The 17,917-nt window shown below is 59.5% G+C and overlaps 2 protein-coding genes across 3 annotated transcripts; both read right to left on the bottom strand.

Annotated features, from left to right (window-relative positions):
* Positions 1-4,183: 4,183 nt before the first annotated feature.
* Positions 4,184-11,730, bottom strand: MCRIP1 (MAPK regulated corepressor interacting protein 1). Of its 2 annotated transcripts, XM_079724601.1 has the most exons (5): positions 11,712-11,730; positions 6,207-6,262; positions 6,009-6,127; positions 5,265-5,366; positions 4,184-5,068 (listed from the first exon to the last, which is right to left on the bottom strand). In XM_079724601.1, the coding sequence occupies exons 2-5, from the start codon at positions 6,212-6,214 to the stop codon at positions 5,004-5,006; spliced, it is 294 nt and encodes a 97-aa protein (XP_079580727.1). In that variant the 5' UTR covers positions 6,215-6,262; positions 11,712-11,730; the 3' UTR covers positions 4,184-5,003. The 2 variants fall into 2 exon arrangements, with proteins under 2 accessions (XP_079580727.1, XP_079580728.1); XM_079724602.1 differs by lacking the exon at positions 5,265-5,366.
* A 978-nt stretch (positions 11,731-12,708) lies between these two features.
* PPP1R27 (protein phosphatase 1 regulatory subunit 27) lies at positions 12,709-13,754 on the bottom strand (the record flags this gene model as incomplete). Its single annotated transcript, XM_079724848.1, has 3 exons — positions 12,709-13,049; positions 13,335-13,485; positions 13,565-13,754. 3 exons carry the CDS (start codon positions 13,752-13,754, stop codon positions 12,926-12,928), a joined length of 465 nt encoding a protein of 154 aa, XP_079580974.1. The 3' UTR covers positions 12,709-12,925.
* Positions 13,755-17,917: the final 4,163 nt, after the last annotated feature.

Raw genomic sequence — 17,917 nt, 5'->3', positions numbered from 1 at the left:
CAGCCAGGCGGCTCTGCTCCAAGGAGCCGGTGGGGGGCGACTGCCGGGACCTGGGGGAGGGGGTGTCCACAGTCCCTGCCCGGCCACGTGGGCTGGAGCTGCTTAGGCAGAGCTGAGCTAATTGCAGCAAATGAAAGGACAGGAGGCCTCTCAGGAAAGGTAAATAGAATTACTCACCTGCCAGGCACTGGGGCCCTCCTGAGGGGGCCCTCACCTCGTGCCACCGGATATGGCGGGGAGGGAGGGGCAGGAGGTGAGTTGAGGTAGATTGGGCTCTCCTGCGGCCCAGGTGGGGTGCGATGTCACTATGATCGGTGGGGGCTGCAGGGCAGGGAGGCAGTGTGACTGGCTGCACCTTTGAGGACCTGAGACCCCTGCCCTTGAGGCTTCAGGTCACTTCTCATCCCGGGCCCCCCAGGCTCCCTAGGCCCTAGTGCTCCTTTGAGCCCCTGCCCACAGGGGCACCCCTGCCAGCCCTCCATGCCCAGAAGCCTAGCACAGGGAGGGCACAAGTTCTCCTTCACGCCAGCTGAGCTCAGGGTTGGTGACTGCCCTGCGGGCGTGCCGCTCACCTAGGGGCCTCCTGCCAGCCCTCCCCGCCCTGACTCCCCCGCCCTTGTCCTCCTTCACCCTGTCCCTGTCCCCAAGGGAACTGGAGCAGGCTGGTGGAGTCAGGAGTGGAGGTGGAGGCCTGGAAGGGGCTGGGCTCATCCAGCCAATCAACAGTGGCTCTGAGCAGGCCGTCCTGCAGGTGGGATGGTGGGGGAACCTGACTCTAACGCAGGGCCCAGCACCCACACAGCACCACCCTCCGTGCGGGAAGACGGACACTCCAGGCTCTCTGCCCCTTCCCCGTCTCTACTCCCCTTCCCACCTCCACCCCAGTCCAAATCTCAGGCACTTCCCCTAAAAGAATGCATGGGAACCACCCAGCACGTACGTGTGTGTGTGTGTGTGTGTGTGTGTCTCCCCACATGCATGCTACTAAAATGAGTGTGGAGACCAAGAAAGAGGAAAACATGGACTACAATAAACACTGATCAAACCCAGGAGAGTTGAGGGGCATCCCCAGGATGGCAGCTGTGTGCCAGGCAGAGTGGGTCACTGGGGGGAGGGAGCCTCAAGCAGGGCAAAAGTACAGGAGAGACACCCTCAAGTGGATCAAAGTGACTGAACACACTGAGAGGAGATTTAGATGACCTGGTGGAGAGTTCAGGACTTAGTGTTAGTACATAGACAACTGGGCAAATGACAAAAGAAGGCAATTAATAACTTCAAGGAAAACAAAAAGTTGGGCAGAAAACCACAATTTACCACAAGGCTCATCTCTAAATACATAGACATCGTAATGTAAATACTCAACACTGATGTAACCAAAGTTACGAGAGAAAGATCTAGGGAGGACAGCGGATGGTGAGAGCACGTGTGTAGTGGGAGTGGGGGACAGAATGAAATGGGAAAGCCAGGAAGTAACAGTCCATGTATGCTATTTAGAAAGAGAAATACAAACCAAAGAATCAGCAGAAAAGTTGAAAATGGTTGCCTCTAGGTGAGAGGGTGGGCGGAGAAGTCTGAGGGCTGCAACTAGCCGAACTCTGCCTGTCTCGGCCTCCTCCTGGACACTGCGGCAGCCTTCGGCCCCAGGTCCTCCCCCACCTGCCCTTTCTCTGACCTTGCTCTCTACTGCTCAGTCCCTGGTCCTGCTTCCTCCTCCTCTCCCTGAGTGCAGTGCCCAGGGATCAGGTCCCACCCTCCTCCCTTCTTTATCAACCTTAAAAAAAACACCAATATTCAAATTACTCCCAAACTGTATCTCCAACCTCTGAGGCCCTCCCAAATCCACTCTAGACTCAGCTTCCCTCTTGGCACCTCCACTCAGACATCCAATGGCAACTTAAATTCCACAGTCCATAGCGAACTCCTTACCTGCCCCCTCACCCAGCTTCTTCCTCCCACGATTCACTTGAGGTAGCCCTCCTGACAGGTCTCCCCGCTTCTACCCTGAACCCTGCAGCCTGTTCTCAACACAGCAACCAGAGCGATACCTTTACGCCCAAAGTTTCCTCCAGTGAATCCCATCAAGCATCCATATCCCGCCTCAGTTTAGAGAAATGCAGGGGACAAAGGAGTCTGTTAACACTACAAAGATGCAACCAGTGAAAACCAGAGTTTGGGAAACTCCAACATCAAGTATCCAGCGGGTCTCCAATCATAAATGGAGGGGAAATGTGGGAGGAGGTACTGTGACTAAGAAAGACTTAAGGGATGCATCAAGCAGATTCAGCCGACGCACTTGGCCTTTCTATTCTGAGTCTATAACCCATGTGGAATATATTCTTTTACACACTAGGGGACTATGGACTGGGTGTTATTCATGCTCAATATACATGAACATGCTCAGGGTACATGTTCAGGAAGTACTTACTAAATTCAGATTTTGATAACAGTAAAAGCTTAAAAATCAGATTAAGGCCAGTCTCCTACAAGAGGTCACCATTTCCTCATATGTAAGATCAGGGTAATAAACTCTACCCCCCGCCCCCCGAGTTGTCAGCACTGAATGAAAGCAGACAGTGATATGAGCGCCACCAAGGGTAGAACATGAGGGAGGACTGGGCACTCCTGTTCCACCAGGATGCTCCCCTCGTCTCCTCTACCCTCACTGTCTGAGGGGGACAGAGGTGTCTCCAGCCACTCATGGTCAGCCAGGCAGCCCACTGTGCTGGCGAGGGTTCCATCTCCAGTGCCCCCATCCGAGTTCCTCACCCCCCACCTCAGCACAGCCTGTTAGCCACATTCCCACCTCCAAGGTGTTCTCGGCAAAGACTCCAGGTCCAGGGCCTCCATTTCAGAAAATCTAAGTTGGCGGGGAAAGTGGGAATGAAAAGGCCTTGCGGGGTGTCCCATGGGCCCACCCACACAGGGGCAAGGTACCACTGCTAGCGGGAGGGTGGCTGTGGGCAGGGGAGACCCAGATGCTGGGGCCCAGTGTGGCCCCAATCCCACCTTCCAGCCCCACAGGAGGGAGGAATGACCTAGAGAGGGCTGGGAGCAAAGTTAAGTCAATTTTTAACCAACGCAGCAAGATATTAGACATTCCCCGGTGTGCTGCCAGGGGGCTCCAGCACCCCTTCGGAGAGAGGCCTTTGAACCACCACAGCCCATACCCTCACTCCACACGGGGAAACTGAGGGGGGGACAGGAGAGTGACGTGCCCCAGGGCTCACAGCAAGGCCATGACTGCGGCCGCCAGAATGCAGAAGTCCAGGCCCCGCTGAAGTCTTGTGGCTGAGTGCCCTGTCAAGTGCATCCACAAGGTGACTAATAGTGGCAGCAAGCACTAGCACTGGGCAGCCACCCAGGAGGCAGGTGCTGACCTACCTCCACCTGAGGAAACTGATGCTTGCGGACTCAGCAACTTGCTCAATGCCACAAGTGCAGCAGTGGCCTGGCTGGACATCACCCCATCCTTAGTGGTCTAGGACACACACTGGGTGGAGGGCATGTGTGCCCGTGTGCCCACTCAGCCTCTGGCCACAGGTCCCTGCACCCAGGCAGGCCACGCCCACCCCCTTCCAGCCACAGACGGGGGGCTGCTTGGATGACCCAGCCCAGCAGGCACGCAAACCCTTGGCAGGATGCCCCACAGGTCCCTGGGGAGCAAACAGGCCTGTGTGGTTACAGGAACTTGGCTCAGGGCCTGGCACCAGCCAGCACCCACTGGCAGCGAGCCGTGGCTGCTGCTTATTCATGAACCATCCTTCCTGCACCCCCATCCCTGGGGAATTCCCCCCAGGAAAAGACACCTCCCAGAGCCACCTGTGGGGCTGCTGGAGCCCCAGAATACTCTAACAGGAAAGGGTGTTCCCGAAATAAATTCCGGTTTGGCTTGTCTGCCAGGGCTATGTCCAGGTTTGAAGGTTGAGTGCACTTGGGGCGCTCTGAGCCCAGCAGCCACTCCTCCATCCGGACAGCAGAGGAGCCGCTCCCCAAGGACCCAGTGCCGCAGAGGGATGTGGGACGTGTTACCTTCCAGGGCCCCCACCTCTACCTCCCACTGCCCCCCAGGAGGCCCAAGCCCCCTGGTGGAGCCCAGGGATTAGACGGAACTTCTGGGCCTGGACCATGACCTTGGGTTTCCAGCCCTGTGTGGGCAGCCGAGACAGGGGCCTCACAGACCAAGTGGCCAAGCCAATGCCACCCCGCCTTTATTCACTCGTCCTCAGGTTCCAGTCAGACACTTGGATTTGGAGGGCACAGGAAGAAAAAATTGCCCTGAAGACCCTCCCAACTCACCGCACAGGGCAGGACCCACTGGGCAGCCTCACCAGCTCAGGCCAGCCCCATGCCCCTTCCCAAGGGGGGGCCAGGCCTGGCTGCCCAAGACCCTTGGAGGGGGCACCCAGCAGTGTCCCAGGCCCAGGCAGCTGGTGCCATCCTGAAGCTGACACAGGGAAGGAAGGGGCCAGGTTGGAGAGTGGGTGAGGGGTCAGACACTCCCTGTGTCCAGGCCAGAGACGCAGCAGGGGTTGGTGGGATCACCCTTGTCCCGCCTCCTGGCCACCTCAGGAGCTAACCCAGCCCAATCCCACCAGCACAAGAGACAACAAAGGCCCCCTCGTCTCCCTCCTGATCCTGGAAGTGGCCAGGAGTAGGGGGGTGGGGGCAGGGGAAGGTGAAGGGAGTCAGGGTCAAGGCCCTGGGGGGCAGGCAGGGCCAGGCAGCTCGAAAGAGCCACCTAGGCCCACAGGAGGGCAGGGGCTGGCAGGGCCCAAGCCCTCCTGGTGTCGGGGGTAGCTTGAGATCCCCCAAGAGGAAAGGAGGGGGCTCAGGGAGGAGGGGGCAGGCCTCGGCCATCCATCATGTCCTGGTCCTGGGGTTTTCAGCCCACTGGGAGCAAGGCCCCCTCCCCCTCCCAGGAGGTGGGCCCACAGGAGAGGAGGAGGCCAGCAGCAGGCTGCACCCAGATCTCCCAGAGGCCAGGGGAGGGGCACCGGCGCGCCTTAGGACTTCTTGGCGTCCTGCGTGTTCCGGCGTTTCAGGTCGCTCAGGTCGATGGGCTTGAAGGCTGCCACGGGACAGAGCAGTCAGCGGTGGGCGCAGGTGGAGAGGCAGGGTGTGTCCCTCGTCCTGCCCCCGTCTCTGAAAGCCCTGGGACCCAGCCCACCCTGCCAAGCTGTCTTGGAAGCAGGAAGCAGGTGGGCCTTCCTGCCCCCAGCTCAACCCCCTGGCCGGCCCCTCCCTCCCAGGCCAGCCCCACTCACTCTTCAGGCTGGGGTTAGGGACCTTCTCCACATACTCCTCCACCAGGCCCCGCTCGCTGCCCGACATCTGGCTGCGCAGGTCCCGCTCCACGCCCTGCCAGGCTGCAGGAAGCAGGGGTGGTCAGGGGCTCTAGACCCCCAGGCCTGCAGCATCAGGCAGTCCGGCCCAGTCAGTGTCCAAGCTGGAGGACACCCTCTCCTGACCTTTCTCCCCCAATCAGAGCGGCCCCGCAGGCCCCCTGCCCCCAACTCCCGCTTCACAGCTTTTGGCCCCCTGGCCTAGCCTGCTCCTGACTTGAAGTTGTCCCCAACACATCCCCATTCCCTCGGGGAGCCCTGCCCAGACCATGCCCCTTTCAGCCTCATGGTACCATGACCAGAGCTGCGGTCACAGTGGCATATGAGACCCACTGGGGTACAGCACTTCCTCCAGGCAGGCCCCCATCTTTCCCGCCTCCTCCGCCCCCCACCTCCTGGCACAAATGTTGTGCTCACACACCCCAGCCACACCACTTCCAGGATGCCCCAGGCTTCCCAGGGTGCACTGTCTTCCACGGCCACCCTCTCCCCGAGCAAACACCACTGGCTCCAAATACTGCCTCTTCTGGGGTGCTCCCTGTCAGGAACACCATAGTGCTGACCGCCTCCCATGACCAGAGCTGGGTCCCCCCGCCTGCCTGGGGCAGAGTGAGGGTACAGGGGCAGGAGGGGCTCAGGGGGCCTGGCTGGGGGCACCCCGTGTACCTTCGTAAATGAAGCGCACATTCTCCTCGTGGGCCGGGGTGAAGATCTCGCTGCTGTTGGGGGGAGAGCGGGGGCTACTGTTCCTCTTGCCGTTGTAGACGACTCTGGAGACAGGGGAACTGGGGGAGCCCGGCCGGTGAGGAGGGGCTGGGGGCAGGCCCCTCCCCCCTGGAGGCCACTCCACTGCCCAAGACCCACCTGGTCATCGCTGGGGCGTCTGGTCCTCACACTCCGCTGCCGGATCCCCTCGGCCTCTGGAAGGGAAGCCCACGACACAGCAATGGGACGGAGACCACCCTCTCCAGAAGGGCTCCAGAGATGGGAAGGGTGTGGGGTGCAACTGCCTCTTCCCTTTAGCTGTGGCCTCCCTGCCTTCAAGGAGACAGGGTCTAGCCACAATCCAGCTGGCTAAGGGTGTGGCAGGGTCAGCCAGATGGGGCTGGGCCAGCGACATGCACGAGTCAGAGCAGCATGAGCTCCGAGTGGCCCCGGCACTTGGACCACTGCTGCCTGGGAGCACCTTCCCCAGAGTCAGGCAGCTCTGTTGACATTCCCAGTTCAAGTCTCAGAACACCACTGCCGGCAGAGCGTGGGTCTATGGGGAAGGCCTGCGGTCGTCCCAGTGCCCTCACTGTCTGCAGGGCCTAGTGTGTCATTTCTGCTGAGCCTCAGTTTCCCATCTGTAAAATGGGGATGTGCTTCCCAATGGTGAGAAGCCCAGAAGAGCCTGTCCAGCTTCCTGGTCCCCGGGGTGTGACGGAAGGGCTGGGGGAGGGCTGTGAGCCTGGAGGAAGTCGCCAGGCCCAATCTAGTGACCGAGACTCTGGGGTGTGTGCTGTTTACAGCCTCTCTCTCAGCCCAGGGGACTGTACAGCCCTGGATGGGGGTCTATTTTTAGGCTCACTCTCAAACTGGCCAGTTGGACAATGTGCTCTCTCTGGCTGAGGACACACACCACAGGGTGAGGAAGCTGGCTGCACAGGGCCAGTCCCAGGCCTGGCCTTGCCCCAGAGCAGGGCAACCCCAGGTGCTGGGGGTGTGGGGGGAAGCCTGGGAAGGGCCTTTGAGCACAAGTGCCTCCCCCACCCACCCCTGGAGCCGAGGGGCCCCAGAATGCTTAGAGCATGTAGCCATAGCCCCTCCTGAAGGGCCAGGGGGATGAGACACGGTGGGTACTTCTTCTTGGGCTCCCTTGGCCTTTAAACACCCGCACAGGGGGACTTCCCTAGCAGTCCAGCGGTTAAGACACCGTGCTTCCATTGCAGGGGCCTCGGGTTCAATTCCTGGTCGGGGAACTAAGATCACACATGCCGCACAGCGCGGCTGGAAAAAAAAAAACAAAAAAAAACACACTTGCACAGGTAAACACAGCCCACATGTTAGGCAACAACAACAACAAAAAAGCATAAAGCCAGTTTCCTGGGGGGGCACGTGGAACCCTGTGCCCTCCCAGGGGAGAGGCCCAGCTCCTCACAAAGTGACTTCTTTCCTGGACTCGGGGGATCTCGCTGCCAATGGTTCTCCTGCCCAGGCACCAGCTCCACGAACACCAGAGCACAGAGGGAAAGCCCTCTCTGGCCTGAGGGTGCCATGGGGACACTCAAAGGGCTCAAGAACGCTCAAGTCCCAAGGGGCTGTGGGCAGCAGGATGAGGTGGGAGGCTCCAATTACGCAACAGGAGGAAGGTGCCTGGAGGACCAGCCAGCCCCTGACCACTCTAGGCTGGCCCCTCCTGCCCAGGCCCCCTCAGCCCTCCTGCAGTCTGTCCTCTCGGACCTGAGTGGCCACTTCTTCAGGGTACCTGCCTTCCCAGCCTTGCCCATCCCTGGGGCCTCTCCTTCCAGGGCAGCCTCGGCCTCTTCTGGTCACTGCCTCTGGGGGCTGCCTGGCCTTTATGGGCACATGCCTTTGGCCTAGGGTCCCCTGCTCAGTCTCAGGCCTAACTCAGGTGCCAGACCCTCACGGCTACCATCGCCCTGCCTGCACACATGCACGTGCACACATGGCTCTCGGGTTCTCTGGGCACCTACCTGCTCCCCTTGGTCACTGAAGTCCTGAGGCTTGTGCCCCGGACCCCTGGAGCATTCAGTCTCCACAGTGGACACCCACCCCTCGCTGCCCCCACTGGCTGGGCTTCCCGACCAGAGGCTAGTGTCCCCCATAAACCACAGAGCTGTGCACCTGTCACTGGGTGCCTGCCCATACAGATGTGCTACTTGAGTTACAAGGTTTCTGGTGCCCTGGACAGAGTGGCCGGGAAGCACCTCGGCCAGGTGCTGGACACTCTCTCACGTCCTTGGGACTTGAAGGACGAGTAAAATGACTCTTTAAAAAGGAGTCACCGTCTGCCTCCTCTCGATGGGGGAGGTCACACCTAACCAGGTCCATCTTTAATGGCCTGTGTCCTACCAGCTGGCCTTCCTAGATGTGAGGAACCCCCGAGTCCTCCGTCTTCTCCCAGCAGCTCAGCCTCCTTCCAGGGGCCTTTCTCCTCAGAACCTTGTGCTGGCCCTGCCCTGCCCCCGCTGAGATCCTGCCACCTGGCGGGACGCAGGGACACCAAGGCTTCTCCTGGGTGTACCAGCAGCTTCCCGAGAGGCCAGGTCCCTGCTGCTCCCCTGAAGACAGAGGGACAGTGAGCTGCACTCGCTCACCTTCATCACCTCCTGGGGCTCCTCCAGGGAGCTGGGCCCCCATGCTGATCCCAAAGGAAATTTCCATGAAAAACCTAACAAATATGCACGCCCCATGACAGCTATTCTAGTCCTAGGTGTGTATCCAAGGGAAAGGGCCACGTGGCCACTGAGAGGTGCACCGGAGTGACCAGAGAAGCAGTACTTGTCAGCGCCCAGAGGGAAGAGCCACTGAAAGGGACCAATATACACGGGGCCTGTTTCCACTACAGAAGGTGACAGCCTCGAGCACGAGCCACAGCAACAGTGGGCCAGTCATACCACTGATGTTAAAGACAGAAGCCTGGGGACACACGGCTGCTCCAGCAGAGAGGGCCGAGCCGCAAAGGCATGGATGGGGGAGGGAGAACAAGGTCAGGGAAGAGATGACCAAGGGGGCAGCTGGACTCAGGAAGACCTGGACGAAGAGGTGACCGCTGGACCAGCATGACAAAATCTCCATCGACCTAGCACAAAGGGTCTCAGTGGAGCGAGGGGAGGAAGTGGGACCATCAGCCAAGACTGCCTGTCCCTGGCTGCGAAGGGAGGTGCGAGGCCTGGGCTGACAGTGGCGTGTGGGGTGAAGTGGAGGGAAACCCGAGCACGTTTACTGCCCAGGGAAAGTGCTGAGCAGGGCCACTACAGAGGCCGGTGTGGAGGGGCCAGGTGACCAGCAGGCTGGGGAGAATGGCATGCCTGGAAAAGTGCCAGGGACGCCTAAAAAGGCCGAGCAGGTCACAAGAGTCCCACTGAGGTTGGAGCCTCAAGTCCATCTGGCCAGCAGGGAGGGAGCATCCACTTCCGCAAACATCTCCCTCCCTTTGTTTTCTTTCCGACTTTTGCTCACAGTGATTATCAGGCACAATTATTTCCTCAAGACTGGAGCTCAAAACCTCATCACATTTCCTATATGCCATCAACTCTGAGAAACTTTTTTCCTATTTTAATAGCTTTGAAATTGGGCTGCATCTGGCAATCGCCAGCACAAAGGTTAGCAGCATTTTTCCATTCTCAGCGGACCACGGAGGCCCAGCTCACACCACTGAGGTCCTAGATCTGATGATGCAACGAGTCTCCCCTCGGCCCACAGATCTCAAGCCTCCACCCATGTGCTCTTCAGTTTACTTCTTCCCATTCCCACCCACCCCTGGTCCAACATCCACTGCTCACCCTCCAACCTCTGTGTCGGGACAGTATCTTGCACTATTCTCCATCCCCGGTACATGTCATGCCAGCACGATTTTCCCAAGACCCACCCTGCCAAGTCACTCCCCACCCGGACACTACCAGGGTCTTCTACTGCCATCAAGCCCTCAGTCTGGCCACAATCTATCTCATCAGATGTCACCAGCTACTGGGCCGCCCCCTCAAACAGCCTGTGCCTCAGAGCCACCTCTGCTGCTGCCGGCGCCACGGAGAACCATACACTGCCCCCGAGTGGGCTCTGCAGGCCTTGACTGTTGTCCACGGCTGACTAGCCCATAGCGGCCAGCGGGCTGCATGCTCGGCACCTGGCAGAGTCCAGAAACACTCTGTGAGTGGCGGTTGTCCATCCCTGCTCTGTTGCCCCTGGGCAAGTCTCTTCCCTCTATGGGCCTCAGAATCCCCATCTGAGCCAAAACATTCCCCAAGAATGTTCACCAGGCCTTCCTGCTCAACAGGGACCCAAGTATAGCCACATGAAGCCACCGTCTCAAACAAGGTCTCCATGGCTGCTTATCCAATATGATGGTGGACAGGGCAATGAGAAGGAATGTATTGTCCAGCTAGACACTTCTGAGAGTAAAAGGGCTGCTGTTGATTACGAAGCGTGAGCCAGGATAGCCCTGGGCAAACTGAATGCAGAGACAGCCCACTCAGGCATGGTGGAGACCCACAAACGTACAGCACACTGTGACGGGGCAGCAGCACCGCCGGCCACGGCAAACATTTGGCAAAAGGGCCAATTGTAGGGTGGCCGCTGCACTGAGCCAGGTAGAACCCCGATAACCCCCATTCTGGAGGCCTGACAGGTGAAGCAACCTTCCACCCAGCAGAATGGGGTCTGGACCCCAAGGGCCTCCCAACCTCTGGGCCTCCAGGGCCACAGCAGTCAGGGCTAGGTCAAGATGGCTCAGCTGGCTTGAGCACCCGAGAGCCTGCCCCCACCCCTGCCTGTACTCCTGGCAGGTCCCTGACCCCTGGCACTGATGTGGTTCTGCTCAGAGACAGGGAGGGAGTCCTCCTGGATGGATCTATGTAGCACCTTGCTCTTCCATGGGAACAAAGGGCTTCAGAGACCTCCTGGGAGGAGGCGTGGGGGGAGGGGGTGCCAAAGCCCCGTCTCCAGGCCCCCAGTCTTGAACTCTTTCCCCACACACAGCCATCTGCCTAAGGACTGGGCGAGATGACACTCTGTGGTCTGGGAAAGTGACAGTGGATATTCTGGAGTTAGAATCAATGATGCAATTGCAGCCACTCTGTGTTCCTTTAGAATTTTTGATAGGTACTCAAATTTTCTTAGACTCCACTTCTCCTTTATATTCGGGGTCTTTGGGGCTCTCAACAGCCCAGTTTCTACCAATGAGACTTCTAGAAAACAATCTACCACCCAAGCAAGTGCCAGCAGAACACTGTCGTATTAGATGCCAAATGGGCCTGGCAGTCTCTTGAAGTCCCCCAGGCAAAGCCTCTAAGCACTGCACCACCCCTCCCCCACTTTCCTGGGTGTCAACAGCAGCTCCCCTCCCGAGCAACAAACCCCAGTGTGTGAACCCCCCTCCCTCCTCACGTGGAAATATCGCTAGCCCTTCCACTCACCCCAAATCAAGCCTCCTCCTTCAGGACTCAGCTCCTGCCCCCTTCCCTCCCCACCTGCACTCCTCTCTAAAAGCTCTGGACACTCCCCACTGACATCTCAGGGCCTTTGCTCAAAATGTCCTGTCTACCCAGAACTATCGCGCTGGTCCCTGGGGGCCCGGCTAACGACCACCTTCTCTGGGAAGTCTCCCTGGGACAGGTCGGGGACATGACTTGTGCGCCTCCACGTTACCTGAAGTTTCTCACAACCTGGGCTGCTTCTGTAATTGGAAATCTGATGTCTGCGGCCTCCCCGCTGCGGCTCCCGCCCACCCCGGCAGCCCCCGGGGCCCGGTGAGCTCCCCGACGGCGGGCAGCCTCTTACCCCCTTCCCACCCCGCACCCGGCACCGCCCCGCCTGGCTCAGAGGCCAGGAGCTTGGGACAGGCTGGACGGCGGCGGAAGGCGAACCGCGGGAGCCCGGCCGGCCGCGCTCAGGGGTCAGGAAGCATCATCAGGGCTGCTCCCCGGATGACGGGGCGGCTGCAGCTTCAGGGACGGAAAAGGGCGGCCCGCTGCCCCCTCTGAGCACCGTGCCCGGAGGGCCCTCCCCGCCCCGCCGCGCCCCTCCCTATCCTCCGCCGCGGCGGGCCGGGCGCCCCACGACCCCGCCCGGGGCCCTCCCCTCGCGGCCGCCGCGTCAGGGCGGGTCCCGGCCGCGCCCGCCCCGCCCCCGCCCCCGCCGCCCTCGCCCCCGCCCCCGCCGCCCTCGCCCCCGCCCCCGCCGCCACCGCCTCACCTCGCCCTCTCGGCCGCCGCTACAGCTGCCAGGGGCCCGGCCGGAAGTGACGCGCGCGCCGCGCACGCGCGAGGGCGCCGGCCACGTGACCGCCGGCGCGCAGGGTAGGGGCGGAGACTGAGGGCTGGGACTGAGGGGCTTCTGTCCGTGGGATTTGTGGAGTTGGCGGGGGCCGGGGGATGGAGGTGACGGGCTCTCGAGGCAGCGGGGTTCTGGGGGGTCCGGGCCGGCGGGGTCGGGGTCCTGGGACAGACAGGGCCGGGGAGCGGCGGGGTCGACGAACTGCAGGGACTGGCGGTCGGGAGCCGCGGGGCTCTGGCTGCTTGCTCCGGCACTGCCGGACCCCTAGACCAGAGTGGAGGGCGGGGTCCGCTGACCACCGGAGCAGCCGGAGCCGAAGGACTGGGACGGGCCGGTCCCCAGTAATCAGGCCATCACCACGGGCTTGGGAATCAGGTTTATTGAAAAAGTAGAAAGTGTCGCAATAAAAAATTCACCTGGAGGAAGAGCCAGGCCGGGGTCGGGGGGCGAGGGTTGTGCCCAAGTATGGGGTCCTGGCCAGCCTGGGCGGCCCCCAGCCCGGCTGGTGGGGCACTCCTGGCACTTGGGGGAGGTGGGCACCTGACGTCTCCAGGGAAGGCTAGAGCCCTAGGAGGGCGGGTCTGGGCTCAGTCCATCTTAGTCCCTTTGAATAACTCCACCAGGTCCTTGAAGTCAGGGTCAATGAGGTCCGAGGGCAGATCACCATCGTCGTTGGCTGCTTCTCTGTCTGCCCCCAGGGAAATGAGGTACCTGGGGTGCAAAGGGCATCCCTGGTTGAGGAAGGGAGGTGGCCTGCAGGATGCTCACCCCTGCCCCAGGGTAGCAGGCTGGGGTTCTGAGGTCCACCTGTTTTTTATTTTTCCAGGTGAGGTGAGGAGGAAGAAACCAGACCCTTTGGAAACTATGGCTGACTTTTGCAGTTTTCTCTTGGGAGGGCAACAGGGCAGAAAGGAGATTCCAGAAGCCCTTAGGGTTCTTAGCTACACCAGCAGGGCCACCTTTTGGGGGACCACATCCTGGAGGCCACCCTCTCACCTGGCTATGTCAGGGTACCCATCGCTGCAAGCGATGTGCAGGGGTGTCCAGCCTGTCTCATCTCGCTGATGAATGTCCGCCCCGTATTTGACTAGCAGCTTCACGCACTCCAGGTTTCCAGAAAGCACTGCTTCGTGGAGGGCAGCCAGACCTGAACAGGACAGGAGGGGTCAAGGCTCAGGCTTTCCCCTGCCGCCCCACAGAGCCTCACTGGCCCCACAGGCACTCACCTGAGGGGTAGATGGTGTCCAGGGAGACTTTCCGAGCCCGGATGAAGCGCCCCACCTGCTCCAGGTCGCCCTGGCGGATGTGGTCCAAGAACAGGACATCGTTAGGGAAGTGCACACTGCGATCAGCCAGTAGCCTCCGGCGCCGCTGCCTCGGGCTGTAGCGGGCATAGCGGGCTGTTCTGCTGGGCATCCTGGCAGCTATGGTGTGGGCCACCCCTGTGGGGACCCTCCTGCTTGGGGGAGGAAGGTGCCCAGACCAGAGTGGCGTGCAGGCTCTTCTGGCTGATGATAACCTCCAGCACAGCCACCTCAGTGCTCTCCGTGCTCCCGCTGGCCAGGGCACCTCCTGCTTATATAGGGCCCACAGAGCTATATAAAGCTGCGCAGTCATGCTTACACCCGAGGGGCTGAAACTGAGCCGCTCCAGCCGTGCCCTCGGGATCATGTTTAGTGGTTCATCTTTCAGCCCACCTGTCACTGTTCCTGGCCAAAGGGGTCAGATCCTTCCTGGCCACTGCTCCCTGTCCCTCAGCTGGACCTCGAAGGTGCCTGACAGAGGGCAGGAGAGGCGCTAGAAGGGCAGGGCCCATAAGGAAGGCAAACAGGTACCGAGGTCAGGGTCTCCTACAGTCCCGGGAACTTGGGGAGAAGGGCATGATGCGCGGTGAGCACAGCTGCCTCTGCCTCCTGGGAAGGCAAGGGGGCCACCCACACCTGAGGAAGCACAGGACAGGGTCCTGCTGTGGAGAAGGCCCATCCCTACCCATCTCCCTGTCACTTGTCACCTTCCATCATGGCTCGTATCACTCTCAGGGCAGTTTTCCCAAAACGTGGGCTTCAGTGGCACTGCCCTTCTGCTTGGAAACCTCCCAGATTAGAATCTAAATGCCTCAGCTCCCACTCAACCCATCCGACCTTACTTTGCGACCCCCCCCAGCCCCCTCCACCCCCAGGTCCTCATTCCCCTCCTTCCCATTCCCCTCCATTCCTCCTGGTTCCAGGCTCCTGCTGCTCCCTGCCAAGAACACAGGTGCTCACACTTAACATGGTATCTAGTCTGCTACCCAAGGACCGTGACGCCATAGCTGTCACGTCTTGGGCGGTGTGTGCCCTCTGCACCTGACCTAGAGCATACTTACCTGTAGGAGTACAACCAGTGGAATTGTGAGATATCCCAGCAGGCTGGGCCAGCACTGGCTGCCTTCAGTGCGGTGGCCAAGGTCTGAGGTGGAGCTTAGGCTTCAGTGCGAGACAAGAGCCAATGGATGGATGCGCACAGGGGACACGCCCTGGGAGCAGAGCTGGGCCTGTGGGGTCCACACAGTCCCTGCAGCACCTGAAGCTGGCTGTATTGCTCTTCCAGGGCTGCTGTAACGAAATACCAGACTCTGGATCTCAAACAACAGTTCTGGAGATCAAGATCAAGGTGCTGGCAGGGCTGTTTCCTTCCCAGGGAGAATCTGCTCCAGGCCAATCTCCTGGCTTCTGGTGACAAGTCCTTGATGTTCACTGGCCTGTAGCCGTATCACCCATCTCCACCTTCGTGTTCACACGGTGCTGTCCCTGAGTAGGTGTCTGTGTCCAAATTTCCCCTTTTAATAAGGAGATCAGCCATTGGATTAGGGCCCACGCTACTCTAGTATGACCTCATCTTAAGCAGTTATATCTGCAACAACTCCACTTCCAAATAAGGTCACACGCTGGGGTATTGGGAGTTAACACTTCAAAACACGAATATTGAGGGGTGCGGTTCGGCCCCTAACATTGGCAAGATCCTCCGGGCAGTCACTGAAGGCCTGGATGCTGACAGGTCCACGGTTAGTCAGCGCTCTGCACGGGGCGGGGTGGGGGGTGGGGCAGGGACTTGGGCATCAGAAGTCCTTGTATCACCAGGCTGATCTTGATCCAACAAAATCAAATCAACAAATGCATCAGCACCCTAGGTGCAAAGCCTTGGGCCAAATGCTACAGATAGGCCACTGCCCACAGTGGGCTCCCTGCCCTGACAGGGTTTCTGTGCCTGCCTTGTTGCCACTAATGTTCCATGGGAAACTCCACCCGACTCAGGCCCTGCAGGGGCCCCGAGGGAGGGGTGGTTCCCAGTGCTCCTGCATTTCGGGCTCAGAGTATGGTGCTGGGTGGTCCTAACTCTTGGTCACTTAGGAGGAACTGGGTACAGTTTCTTCCGGCTTGTTTACACGAAGCCCAGAGACAAAGTCCTATGCTGTACACAGAAACAGAACTTTCCTTTGATGTGAAGATTGCCTTTTCTGATGTTGTGGAAAGTTCTGTCTGCCTGCCCCGCTCAGAGGATCAAATGAAAGAACTCCGATGAAGCTGCCACCAACAGCATGGTTTTTCCCACCAGTGACAGGCCTTAGGCCAGGCGGGGCAAACCATCAGGGTGGGTCTGTTAGCGACCCCAAGAGCGACCCTCCCGCTCTATCCTGCTAGAGGCAAGCTGAGAGAGCTCAGGATCTCGGCTTTGGGGTTTCTGTTTGGATATTTGGATCAAAGAAGGGAGAGATGCCTGAAAGTCATTCTGTTCAGGACCTGGGCAGCACGTCCTCAAAGCCATGGACACGGCCTACAGCAACTCACTTAGAAGCCTTTTGGCAGAAGCCAGCCGTGAGCAGGCTAACCTGCTCTTCACACAACCTCACCAGCACCAAACCTGTATTTACACAGCTTTGCCCCTGAGCCTCTGCCCGTGTGAACTTCTCAAGTGACCTGGTCTGCACAACTTTAAGGTTCTGCCTTCTGGAGAACTAAAGCAAGTGAAACATTGAGGGCAAAACTCTTACTTTGAGGGCTTCCCTGGTGGCGCAGTGGTTGAGAATCTGCCTGCCAATGCAGGGGACACGGGTTCGAGCCCTGGTCGGGGAAAATCCCACATGGCGCGGAGCAACTAAGCCCGTGTACAACAGCTACTGAGCCTGCGCGTCTGGAGCCTGTGCTCCGCAACAAGAGAAGGCCGCTGCGACGGTGAGAGGCCCGCGCACCGTGATGAAGAGTGGCCCCCGCTCACCGCAACTAGAGAAAGCCCTCACGCAGAAACGAAGACCCAACACAGCCAAAAATAAATAAATAAATTCATTAAAAAAAAAAAAAAAAAAAAACACCTCTTACTTTGAAAAGTCCGAGGAAACTCAACTAGCAAAGCTTTGCATTTAGCAGAAAACAAGCCAGGGGCCTGGAGAGGAGTCTGTGCAGGGCCCACTCAGCTGCCTCCTGGCAGGTGCAGAAGCCAGACCTCGAGGGTCCAGTACACAGGCCCAGCAGTTGCTTTTTAGTTCCAGGCCAACAGCTTCCTACCAGCTGGACAGAGGAAGAGAGAGATTGGGACACCCCAGGCTGTTAAGCCTTGACTGCCTACCCCATAGCCTGCAAAGTTACTTCGCTAATCCACCAGCGCTGCCGGGTTTGGGACTCCAACCACCACGTCCCAGCAAACCCAGACCCAGGAATGTGCTAATCAGCTGCCTGGGCAAAAGGGGAAAGGTATCGGTGACTCACTCCCCCTCCCAGGAGCACATGACCTGTTCCGGGCAGCGACACCTGGTCCCAAGCTTTCTATGCAGAGGGCCAGGCTCCACATAACTGGTCTGCAGGGTCACCCACGCCTGTCACGGGGCATAGCCCACCCCTCGCAGCTGTGACTCCTGACAGCCCTGCTCTCAGCCCACCCTGGGTTCCCTCCTCTGGAAACCACACGCATACCCCTGGGGAACCCGCGCACGTTTAGGAAGGCAGAGCTAACATCTCCCCAGCGATCTCCCACAGAAGCTCCAAGTGCCCGAGCTCACTCTTTCACGGATACACGTCTCATTGTGTCAGCACAGCCGAGGCACAACACACACAGACCCTGGAGCAGCCCTGGCACAGACCACCTGAGAACCAGGGAAGGGAGTCCAGCTATGGGCTGAGCTGGGGAGCTGTACCTGGATGCCAGAGTATGTGGACAAGCCAGGTTCTCCCTGGACACCAGCTGTATACCACATGCCCAGGTGAGAGGCAGGAGCAGTCCTGGGGTTTGTGAGGGCAAGAGCAGACACCTGGGCCTCTGGCTGGAGCGTGGCTGTGGTCATGGGGGAAATGACACACCCACCTCCCCATGGGCTGAGACCACCAAGGGAACCGTATTCACAGCAAGTCTCATGGTCACGTCTGCTGGACCTGCCCCTGCCACCTCCAAGGTCCCAGGAGCATCAGAGCTCGGGGCTGGGAATCAGGTAATGCATGCACACTTCCTACTCCAGGCAGCCAAGTTGGAAGGACTGCTGGAGCACGTGGAGTGACAGGCCGGGCTCCTCAGAGACCTAGCCGCATTTGGTCTGTCCTTGACCTCCCAAA

The sequence above is a fragment of the Hyperoodon ampullatus genome, assembly GCF_949752795.1.
Source record: "Hyperoodon ampullatus genome assembly, chromosome: 19".
NCBI classification, from domain to species: domain Eukaryota; kingdom Metazoa; phylum Chordata; class Mammalia; order Artiodactyla; family Ziphiidae; genus Hyperoodon; species Hyperoodon ampullatus.
The sequence above is the reverse complement of the archived record's forward strand: the minus strand, read 5'-3'. Positions and strand labels throughout refer to the sequence as shown.

Excerpts from the sequence above, each read along its gene's own strand:
- MCRIP1 (XM_079724601.1), bottom strand. Across the intron at positions 5,367-6,008 it reads TGTGCGCTTCATTTACGAAG|CCTGGCAGGGCGTGGAGCGG; the intron begins GTACACGGGGTG and ends TGCTTCCTGCAG. Across the intron at positions 5,069-5,264 it reads CCCTAACCCCAGCCTGAAGA|CCTTCAAGCCCATCGACCTG; the intron begins GTGAGTGGGGCT and ends GTCCCGTGGCAG.